Source organism: Lampris incognitus, chromosome 18 (assembly GCF_029633865.1).
Source record: "Lampris incognitus isolate fLamInc1 chromosome 18, fLamInc1.hap2, whole genome shotgun sequence".
Taxonomy (NCBI): domain Eukaryota; kingdom Metazoa; phylum Chordata; class Actinopteri; order Lampriformes; family Lampridae; genus Lampris; species Lampris incognitus.
In genome coordinates this window covers 20375609-20386379 of record NC_079228.1, presented here as the reverse complement: position 1 = coordinate 20386379, position 10771 = coordinate 20375609, and the positions used below count along the sequence as shown (strand labels likewise).

Genomic DNA, 10771 nt, shown 5'->3' with positions numbered 1-10771 from the left:
GTGAACTGTACATGCCATGTCCATGTTTTTTATGAGGGCACTATGAACAGTCCCAAACTGCAACCTGCTCTGATTGCAACAAGAGGTTGAGGCGTCTTGTCTTCCAAGCCCGAGTTCACCCATGACACCACAGTTTTCTTGTACATGCAAAAGAAATGCAAGAATGTCATCCTTATGAGCACAGGTAGCAGAGGTCAGCGCTGGGGAGTACAGAAAACCAGCCATCATCCTTTAATACGATCCCAGCAAAGATGGAGTGGACAGCCTTGACAAAGTAACAGGCACATAGGAGGGCAGCCCGCTGGCCTCTGGCCATATTCCATAACATCATTTACACATTGACCTACAATGCATCTGTCATACGGAGTGAATGGAACGCTACTTGGAGGGCAAGCAAGAGGAACTGGACGAGGTTCTTGTTGGAGGAGCTTGGAAAGGTCCTTGTGACTCTTTTGTGACACAACTAGTGCCAGCCGGTTCGAATTCCTGTGTCACCCCCGGCTTGGTCGGGCGTCTCTACAGACACAATTGGCCGTGTCTGTGGGTGGGAAGCCGGATGTGAAGGGTAGGGTAATTGGCCAGGTACAACTGGGGAGAAAAAAGGGGTGGGGGACTAGTGCTAGCCGCTAGCATAAACACTCCGAGGTTGTTTAGGGGCACAACTGCTAGGACGCGGTTGGGGGGGGGGGTTGGTATTGAAGCGCCATCTTGGTGAGTCACTCTGCTGGTTAGTACAGCGATTAATCGCCACTCGCAACTTGTTTTGATGAACCGAGTATCGGTCAGACGGTAAGCGAAACTCCGCACTGCGTACCCACTTGGGTCCGTGGGGTCTTGATGCGCTTCCTCATGAGAATAGACAAGCAGACAGACAATCTGCGGGTAAACGCCAGGCACTCCATGCGTGGTAACCACGGAAACGGCTTCTGTGCACTACTGTATCCTGCCGGTACAATTGTATTGTAGCGAATTCGGGGGGCAGCCTGGGAACCGCCGCCACAGCCGGGACGCGAACCCGTGTCTCCCGCACCACGGGCGACTTCGTTGGCCAGTCGAGTAAAGGGTCCGACCCGTTAGCCAAGGGCTAGCGAGTCTATTTATCCGTGCACGTTACACTACCCCCCTCTTCAGCATATCAGCTCCCTCACGCCTCTGGGCGCATGCGCTTCCAATGGCCTCGCCATCCCACTTCTCACACCAATGTAGCGAATTCAGGGGGCAGTCCGGGAACCGCCGCAGCCGGGACGCGAACCCGGCTCTCCCGCACCGTGGGCGAAAACGTCAAGCAGTCGACTGAAGGGCCCGACCCGTTAGCCAAGGGCTAGCGAGTCTATTTATCCGTCCACGTTACAGTATTTTCTTTATAGGCTATAGCAACATATCAAAATATCTTCTAGAAATATTGAAAAAGAGTCTATAACTAAATAACATAAAAACGTGTACACGGCAAGGATCAGTCTCTCATCCATTTTGATTTTTAGTTTTGTTTTGCATTTTCTGCCTTTTCTATTTCATAGCGATAGTCGAGAGAAACAGGAAAGGCAGGGGCGAGAGCGGGGAGGACATGCAGCAAAGGGCCCGGGCCGGATTCGAACCCAGGCCGCTGCGGTAAGGAATCAGCCTTATGTGGTGTCAGCCAGCGGGGCGCCCCCTCTCGTCCATTTTGTGGGGTGACACTGCGCATCGCGTAGGGGAAAAAAAGTTCCAGAAGATTCCACTCTGGCAGCGGGCAGGCGTGCGCGTGAGACGAGCACGACCGCGACAGTTTCACAGGATTGCGCCCGCCTGACAGATTGCCCGAGCCTCCCTACCTGCCGCTCCCCGTCTGAAAAACCATAACGTCCCCGAGTAGCGCTAAAGGGCGGAAGAAGAAAAAACTGGAGGTGTAAAAAATAACACAGGATAAAGGTATGTGATTGTTTGTTGAATCTGATTGAATGAATCTGACAGTTGTTTTTCTTGCTACATTAAAGTCGTGCTGTTGACTGAATTAAACGGAACACAGCCACAGTCAGTTTTAACTTGGCAAGCTGGCTAGAGATAATAAATGCATATAGATGCTGATTCTGAAATGCTTATGCTTGGTGGAGATTAAAAAAAACAAAACAAAAAAAACAAAAAAAACAAGGCTGCTCTCTCTATCTTTCTAAATGTTTTGGGGGCCCCAAATAAAATCTTTGTTTAGGGCCACCAAAATCCAGCAGCCGCCCCTGGAAACAACCTGCACTGTTCAGGCCAGTGCAGCCACTTGAACCTGGTGCCGATCAACAAGAAGTCCCACAAGAAGCCCCCACAAAGAGTCAGAAGAGGAGATGCAACTTCTGCCCTGCCCCCAAAAGACTAGAAAACAGGGACAACTTGCTGCAAACGTGGGAAACACACATGCAACAGCCACATATGCAAGGTTTCATATGCACAGACTAGTTTGCAATTAGCATTTTTTTGTTTCTTTTGTTGGTTAAATGTTAGCTAATGTTGAATTAATAGCTAATAATTATAATTACATAGTAATTATGAGGATTTTTATGGTAAATCAGTGAGGACAGTGTTGTAGTAGTTGTAATGCTTATAAATGGTTATATGTTCTTGCCATTTTCAGTTTCAATAAAGCATATTTAAATCAGTATGGCTGTTATGTATTCATGCCTTAGGTAAATTAGACATAATATTGTGCGATAGTTGATGCTTTTTCTCCATAAATGGGTGGCGTAAAACCTAAAAAAAAATACACTCTCCCTAGTCTCTGAAACATTAATTAAGAATTAATCACCCATTTATTAATGTCAGACTATTTATGCCTACATTCCAAACAGATCTGTGGTTCAAAATTTGATATAGACGCTTGTTATGAGGGGAATTATTGGGCACGGTCAAAATTGACCCAGTCCTTACTGTAAAGGTATGAACAGTATGTAAGGGTTTACAGTCAGGTCAGGTGTGATGGTTGGTGGGGGGGTCAAATATATTGGTGAACAGTACTGCTCATCCACCAGCAGAGGGCAGCACCATTTCACACTCTCTGTCTCTGTCTCTCTGTCTCTGTCTCTATCTGTCTCGCTCCCCCCCCCCCCCCCTCTCTAAATAGAGAGCTTCAGACATCCCTGGCTGCAAAACAGAAATGTGGATGGCCTTGGATGTAGACCCAGACATTCGCAGTCCAACCTGTGCGTCCTCCACTTTTATTGTGTTGTGTCTGCTTGTGTGTGTGTGTGTGTGTGTGTGTGTGTGTGTGTGTGTGTGTGTGTGTGTGTGTGTGTGTGGTGTGTGTGTGTGTGTGTGAAGGGAGACGGCATGCAAGTACTTGTCCTGCTTTCTCATTTACAGAGTTGGCTCTTAGGAGATGGAGGAATGCAGGAACATTCTCGAGGATGTGTGGGACTAGACCCTGCCCTTAGACTCTGTGTGTGCGTGTGTGTGCGTGTTTGCGTGTGCGTGCATGTGTGTGCGTGTGTGTGTGTGAGTTAGTCTGGAACTATGCTGGCAGTAGAACCTTCACTTCGCTTTGTTTTGGCTGGGGACTGGAACATATGGGAGTGTTCACTGTGCAGCACTAGAAATACAGACCGAGTTATCCTCAAAACATGTGGTTACAAACATATTTCAGTAATTGGAGGTCCGGTCAAGATGATACCCGTCCTCTCTCTCTCTCTCTCTCTCTCTCTCTCTCTCTCTCTCTCTCTCTCTCTCTCTCTCTCTCTCTCTCTCTCTCTCAGTGCTGTTGTAAAGGCCTGGGCTTAATATTTTTCCACGGTCCCTTCCCTGTAACTTTGACTTTTCTCACTCCCTCATCCTGTCTCTTTCTGCTCTCTGCCTGCTTTCGTCTGTCTCTTTTTTTCTCAACGCCTTCATCTCATAGCCCATCTTGCTTGCTTTCTCTCTCTCTCTCTCTCTCTCTCTCTCTCTCTCTCTCTCTCTCTCTCTCTCTCTCTCTCTCTCTCTCTCTCTCTCTCTCTCTCTCTCTCCTCTCCTCTCTCTCTCTCTCTCTCTCTCTCTCTCTCTCTCTCTCTCTCTCTCTCTCCGCTCTCTCTCGCTCTATTGAGCTCTCTCAACTCCTCCCCCTCTCTTTCAACTTCTGTCTCTCTCTGTCAACTGTCTGTCTGTGGATGTCCCCTCCTCCTGTGTATTCTGTAATCATCGTCATCAGGGGCTCTGCCCTTTCATCCGGTGGAGTGGGAATGTCCCTTTACAATGTGACACAGACATGGAGCCCTCAGAAGTAATCACAGACGCAAAGGTTGCCAAACAGTCACACACAGACATTGAATTGGTGTCTACATGCTGCCAAACTGGCTCCAAAACCCTGTCAGCACTGCCAAGTAGCATGCAGCAGCAGCAGCAGCAGCAGCAGCAGCAGCAGCAGCAGCAGCAGCAGCAGCAGCAGCAGCAGCAGCAGCAGCAGCAGCAGCAGCAGCAGCAGCAGCAGCAGCAGCAGCAGCAGCAGCAGCAGCAGCAGCAGCAGCAGCAGCAGCAGCAGCAGCAGCAGCAGCAGCAGCAGCAGCAGCAGCAGCAGCAGCAGCATTTCGCTAATGTCACAATGATCCCAGTGTTCACATCAGAGATCAGGGACACCCAAATGTTTGACATGGAGCTCCATGCATGACTGAAACGTCATATGAGTGTGATCCATGGGTCCAACAAATGTGATAACTTGCACTGTAAAAAATAATCTGCTGGTTTAACTTTTAAAAAAAAGTAAGGCAACCTATTACAAGCCCTTTTCTGACTTATCTCAACTAGAGTGTGCAGAACTCATATGATCAATGGTAGCCCCCATATTATGGAGAAATGATCATTGATCGATTTTTGCACAGTTGAGATTACTCAGAAAAAGGACTTGTAATAGGCTGCCTTACCTTTTAAGTTAAACCAGCAGATTATTCTTTTTTACAGTGGTCGTAGTTCATATATATATCATCATGGTGATTGAAATGCTTTGGAGTGGAGTAAGTTTCCTCAAATCACTCCATAAATGTCAGTAAAATGCATCCGAATGGATGAAATAGAATATTTATCACTTTACTGCACTCTGGATGTTGCGGAGAGCAAAAGTTGACCCCCATCTGCAAGGCTCTGTGCTGACCAGGTGCACCTAAAGTTGGACAGACAGGTAAATGGACTGCATTTATCACTGGACTGCATTTATAAATGGGCTGCATTTATATAACACTTTTCTAGTCTACCGACCACTCAAAGTGCTTTACAGTGATACCTCACATTCACACGCACACATTCATACGCTGGTGGTGGATGCTGCCATGCAAGGCGCCAACCTGTTCATCAGGAGCAATTAGGGGGTTCAGCATCTTGCTCAAGGACACTTTAACACGCTCTCTGCAGGAGCTGGGATCGAACCAGCGACCCTCCGATTACCAAACGACCGTGAGACACGTCGCCCCTGCAGAGACCGATCCTGCACACTTCTTGAGACAGCTGAGGTATAAAGTACACAATATCAGTCATATAAACATGAAAAGAATTTGCTGAATGTTTTATTAGCCTGTATGTCATGTTGCTTTTAGAGATGAGCAGTTAAATCAGATCACTCGCTTCCACTTTAAGTGTTTCCTTGGAAAAGTTACAAGCGCCGCAAGAACACTGACGCACGCCTCATCCGGAAAACACGCCAGAGGTTTTCAGAAACGAATCTAATCTGTCGGTTCAAAAGCGGAGACAAGAGCGTTCTGTGAGCCATGCACGCACACCGGCTCCATTCAGAGGAAGAAGAAGAAAGAGAAGAAGAAGAAGAAGAAGAAGAAGAAGAAGAAGAAGAAGAAGAAGAAGAAGAAGAGAAAACAAAACCCCAGTGGATTCTGCCAAGATCCAATATGAAAAGCGGAGGGATGGTGCCTGTGGCCGCCCGGCCTCCCAGCACAAACAGACGGTCATGAGACCGGGAGCCCCGCCGCCAGCTGGCCCGCGAGCGCAGCTTTGATGATGCATGACGCACCGGGAAAACGCCCCCGCCAGAAACACAGCCCGCGAGGAAAAACATCACACACATGTGGAATCGGAGTTTATCAAGAAATATCGTTCGTGATAACTGCATAGGCTATAATGGACAGCTTTAATGCTGCCCCCTTTCTCCCCCATAAACGGGATGTTGGAAGTTAGTCGTATTTTAAATCTCCGCGAGTTCGCGAGTTCAAGTTTGCGCATGGGCTCTAGGACCGCGGGATGCATTGGATGAGAGAAGCGTGCGCACCTCCACCAGCATGAGCAAGTTTGAGGGTCTTTGCCCTGAACCTGTCATCTTTATCAGTGGTGTCCCAACTACCACATCTTGCAGATGTGCACCTTTCATCCGATGAACTAATAATCTTGAAACTGAAGTTCCTGTAACTTTTAATTGCCTGGTTATTCTCTCCTTTTCGTTTCTCTCTCTTTTTTTACAATCTCCGATTTGGTGAAATGTAATCAACATCAAAGTTTATGCTGGTCCATGATGGAGAAACGGGGTAAGAAAAAACAGCATTGAAGTAACTTGTAAACTCAGTATAGTGAGTGTCCTTCGTCAGTATGAGGCTGTGGGGCAGAGGAAGAGCTCTCCGGCAGCGGATGCTCTGTCTCTGGCTTCTGCTCCTTGTCCTCGCTCTGGTTATGCTGGGAGTCACAGACCTGCTGTACCGAGACCAGAACCAGCGGAGAGTCCCGAGCCCTTCTCGCAGCTTCCACCATCGGGTCCACAGTCCAGTGGACTTGGAAGTCATCGTGGACTCCCGCGACTCAGCAGCGGCCGGAGGTCTGGATCTGCCTCCTCTCACCTCTCTCCAGGAGGACCAGCTTTTAATTGTGCCGTCTTTCGCGCAGCGCAGCAGGGCCACGCCGGCTGCGCCGCAGAAGAAGGGGACTTACAGGGTGCTTCTGCCGGGGGCTAATAAGGGCACCGCCGCACCGACGTTCCTGACGCACGGAGATAAAGGAAAATCCCCGAGAGTGAAGCCGGGAAGTTTGCAGAAGGATGTGGAGGTGAGCTCAGTGCAGAAATACGGTTTCAACGAGGTGGCCAGCGAGCGGATTTCACTGCGCCGCGGATTGCCCGAGGCGCGCAACCCTGCGTAAGTGCCCCTGCGCAGTGCCTGACTGGCCAAAAACGCATGGGGGATACCGAACATTACACACACACACACACACACACACACACACACACACACACACACACACACACACACACACACACACACACACACACACACACACCCCATGTCACCCTACACTTGTGGGGACCTCTCATTGATAACATTCATTCCTTATCTCTTAACCCTAACCTTAATCATCATAACTACATGCCTAACCCTAACCCTTACCCTAACCTAACCTAACCTAATCCTAATTCTAACCTTAACCCTAAACCAGACCCTTTTCCTCATGGGGACCTGTAAAATGTCCCCACAAGGTAGGTGGTTTCAGGTTTTTCTGACATTTGGTCCCCATTAGGATAGAAAAACTGGTGCGCGCGCGCACACACGCACACGCACACACACACACACACACACACACACACACACACCAAAGGGGGTGGGGGAACACAAAACAAAACAAAACCCCCCCCAAAAAACTGGCTATTTGTTACAGAATACTTTTTCTTTGCCATGTTAAAGCTCGTTAGTTTCAATAATGTATGTTGGATTTGGGGTAATCAGACCTGACATCAACAGGTGTATGGGAGAGCAATACAGCGAGTCCCTGCCGTCAGCCAGCGTTGTTATCTGTTTCCATAACGAGGCTTGGTCCACGCTTCTGCGCACTGTGCACAGTGTGCTGGACACGGCACCCAAGCAGCACCTGCGAGAAGTTCTGCTCCTGGATGACCTCAGTCAGCATGGTGGGATTTTTCTGCTCATCTCTGCTTTTCTGGCCGGTCTCTGCATTCACTTGTCAAGTCAAGTCAGTTTTATTTGTGTAGCCCAATGTCACTAATTACAAATTTGCCTCAAGGGGCTTTACAGCAACACAACATCCTGTCCTTAAACCCTCGCATCGGATAAGGACCAACACCCTAAAAACTTGTCAGTGTTCCCATCCATCCATCCATCCATCCAGCTAGACATCCCTCCATCCATCCATCCATCTATCTAGACATCCATCCATCCATCCATCCATCTAGACATCCATCCATCCATCCATCTATCTAGACATCTATCTAGATATTCATCCATCCATCCATCTATCTAGACATCCATCCACCCATCCTGTGGTTGCTTTGTTTACCACATCTCTCTGTCTGATTGTCCCTGCTTTCCTCAGGCCACCTAAAGAGCGTGCTGAGTGAGTATGTAGCGCATCTGGATGGGGTGCGCTTGATTCGCAGCACTAAACGCCTGGGCATTGGGGGATGCCGTTCTCTGGGTGCTGCCAGGGCTGCGGGTGAAGTGCTGGTATTTATGGACTCTCACTGCGAATGTCTCAAGGGCTGGCTGGAACCGCTGCTGGAGAGAGTGGCCCAGGACAGGTAAAACATGCACACCATACGGCATGTAGAGCCCCCTGCAGGGTCGCCGAGGGAGGGTCGGATGGGCCAACACAGTTGTTGACTTGTCAACTTAAGTCACAAGGGCCCAAATATGATGAGGAGAAGTTACATTTCCTCAGCAGCTGTGATTCCGTTCATGAGTAGGCCTGCCTCCGTGTTGCTGTCTTTGGTTCTTGCACTTCTCTCACACAAATGCACACCCAGAACCACTTCGAGTTGTGTGTGTGTGTGAGAGAGGGAGAGAGAGAGGGAGAGAGAGCGGGCACGTGTGTGTCTGCGCGCGTGTGTGCGTTTGTGTGCGTGTGCGTGTGTGTGTATGTGTGTGCAAAGTAGGGCTGAGGGTTTAGAGTTACATATTGTCTTTATTCATTAGTAAGGCAGGGGATGTACGTGTTGTGTATCCAAACCCTCCGCTCTCATGATTTGGCTCTGGTCTTGTGTCTCGGGCTGCCTGCGGCGTGGCGGCTCTAATTAGACTAGGTAATTAGACTGAACTCTTAGCCTGGAATCTGTAACCACTCAACTCCCTCAACCACATGTTTGACCCTTCTCCCATCCCTGCCTTCTCCATCTGTAATCCCCTTCATTCCGTCCTCCCTCACCGTCACATTAGAAGACGGGTTTTCTTTCTGTTAGAAAACGTATCAAACCTCAACCAAGGGAGCGTGTGATGTTGATGTTGAGCTGTGTTGCTAAGTCAAGCTGTTACTGTCTAACACACACACACACACACACACACACACACACACACACACACACACACACACACACCCTGTCTGTCTGTCTGTCTGTCTGTCTGTCTGTCTGTCTGTCTGTCTGTTTGTCTCTCTCTCTCGTACGGCTCACTTACTCATCCCTAAAGAGACAACCACACTTTCCCCCCCACACAGACAACAAAAGCTCTTTCTCTGGCCACTCTCCTTTATCGCAGTAGCCACCTCACCTAGAAACTCAGGTTGAAATGATGGGGGGGGGGGGTCTGCTAGTTAGGAACTACTGACAGAAGCCCTTTTTTTTTTTTTGGATGCATCGTCATTTACCTCAGGATGAATGCGAAAATCACTGCAATGTTATTGCTGGAATGAAACGAGGCCCTACATGAACGTGTCTCCATGCTGCCTTTGTGCAGGACAAGGGTGGTTTCCCCCGTCATGGATGTGATTGATTGGCAGACCCTGCGCTACAACGCCACCCAGTGGCCGGTCAGGGGTGTGTTCGACTGGAGGCTGGATTTCCACTGGGAACCGTATCCTCGGCCTAAAGAGAAGGACTCCAACTCTGCCATTCAACCTGTTAGGTGAAAACAAACAAAACAGCTGTTCTTTGATAAACCGACCCGAGCTTTGGCTTTTAGACCTGACCACATGTCTGACAGAAGCAGTTGTGGTATTTTAACATCCCAGTTGAGCCTCTTTGTGCTGTTAAAGTGGCACCAGGTAATTTAACACATCATCATTACATCCCTTTTGGTCACGTGGTGTGATGGCTATGGGAGAATGGCTCAATCACCGTTCAAATCAGCTCCCTCGAATAATTGTTTCCGCTGTGTAATATGTCTGCCACTGAGCACGAAACCTAGCCATTTCTTCATGGCACACATATAAGTATAGAGATTTTTTACTTTACCTTGTTTGTGAACATATCTCCTCTTCTTCTGCAATAGTGTTTTGAGCCATGGCTTGTTAATAAATGTGCCACGTTATGAAGACTCAAAAGCCCCTTTGGTTGTCCATGCGACATCACCGAAAGCCAATCAGTAACCTGGTGCTGCTTCATGATGCTTAAGCTCCACTGCCAGTGCTCATGCCTTGCTTGTTTCCTTGTCTTCTGCCCAGAGTGCGGGCCATCTACAGTGATGTATAGTTCATTGGCTGTACAGTTGCATGTTTTGTGTTGTGCCTTTGCTGTGTGTGCTGTGGGTCAGAAAACACTGTGATGTCCTCTGTGATGAATATGCTGGTCAGAATCAGAATCATGTTTACTGGCCATGTAGGTTTGCACATACATGGAATTTGACTCTGGTTTCGTGGCTCTCTCAGTGTGCCTAACATAGAATAACAACACTACAACAACACAACAATCTTCAGATATATACACACAAGGGTTGACTTATACAGGCGAAATAAGAGGAAATGACTGGTGCTGCTAAGATATTCATGTACATTTATACATTTGCACATTTGCACTTAGATTTGTTATAAGAGTATAAAACATGTTTTTTTTACATATCAAGAGAATAAAAAAAAAGTATTGCGAGAGAGAATAAACCAACCTTGAAATGGAAAGAAATGTTCTCAAGAG

At 48.2% G+C, this 10771-nt stretch overlaps 1 protein-coding gene across 1 annotated transcript in view; it reads left to right on the top strand.

Annotated features, from left to right (window-relative positions):
* The first annotated feature begins 5646 nt into the window (after positions 1-5646).
* Positions 5647-10771, top strand: part of LOC130128981 (polypeptide N-acetylgalactosaminyltransferase 15-like) — a 7872-nt gene continuing 2747 nt past the window's right edge. Inside the window, exons 1-4 of the mRNA XM_056298765.1 lie at positions 5647-7055; positions 7656-7822; positions 8245-8449; positions 9600-9767. Of these exons, the coding sequence (XP_056154740.1) occupies positions 6517-7055; positions 7656-7822; positions 8245-8449; positions 9600-9767 (1079 nt within the window). The 5' untranslated portion in view covers positions 5647-6516. The remainder of the gene's footprint in view (positions 7056-7655; positions 7823-8244; positions 8450-9599; positions 9768-10771) is intronic.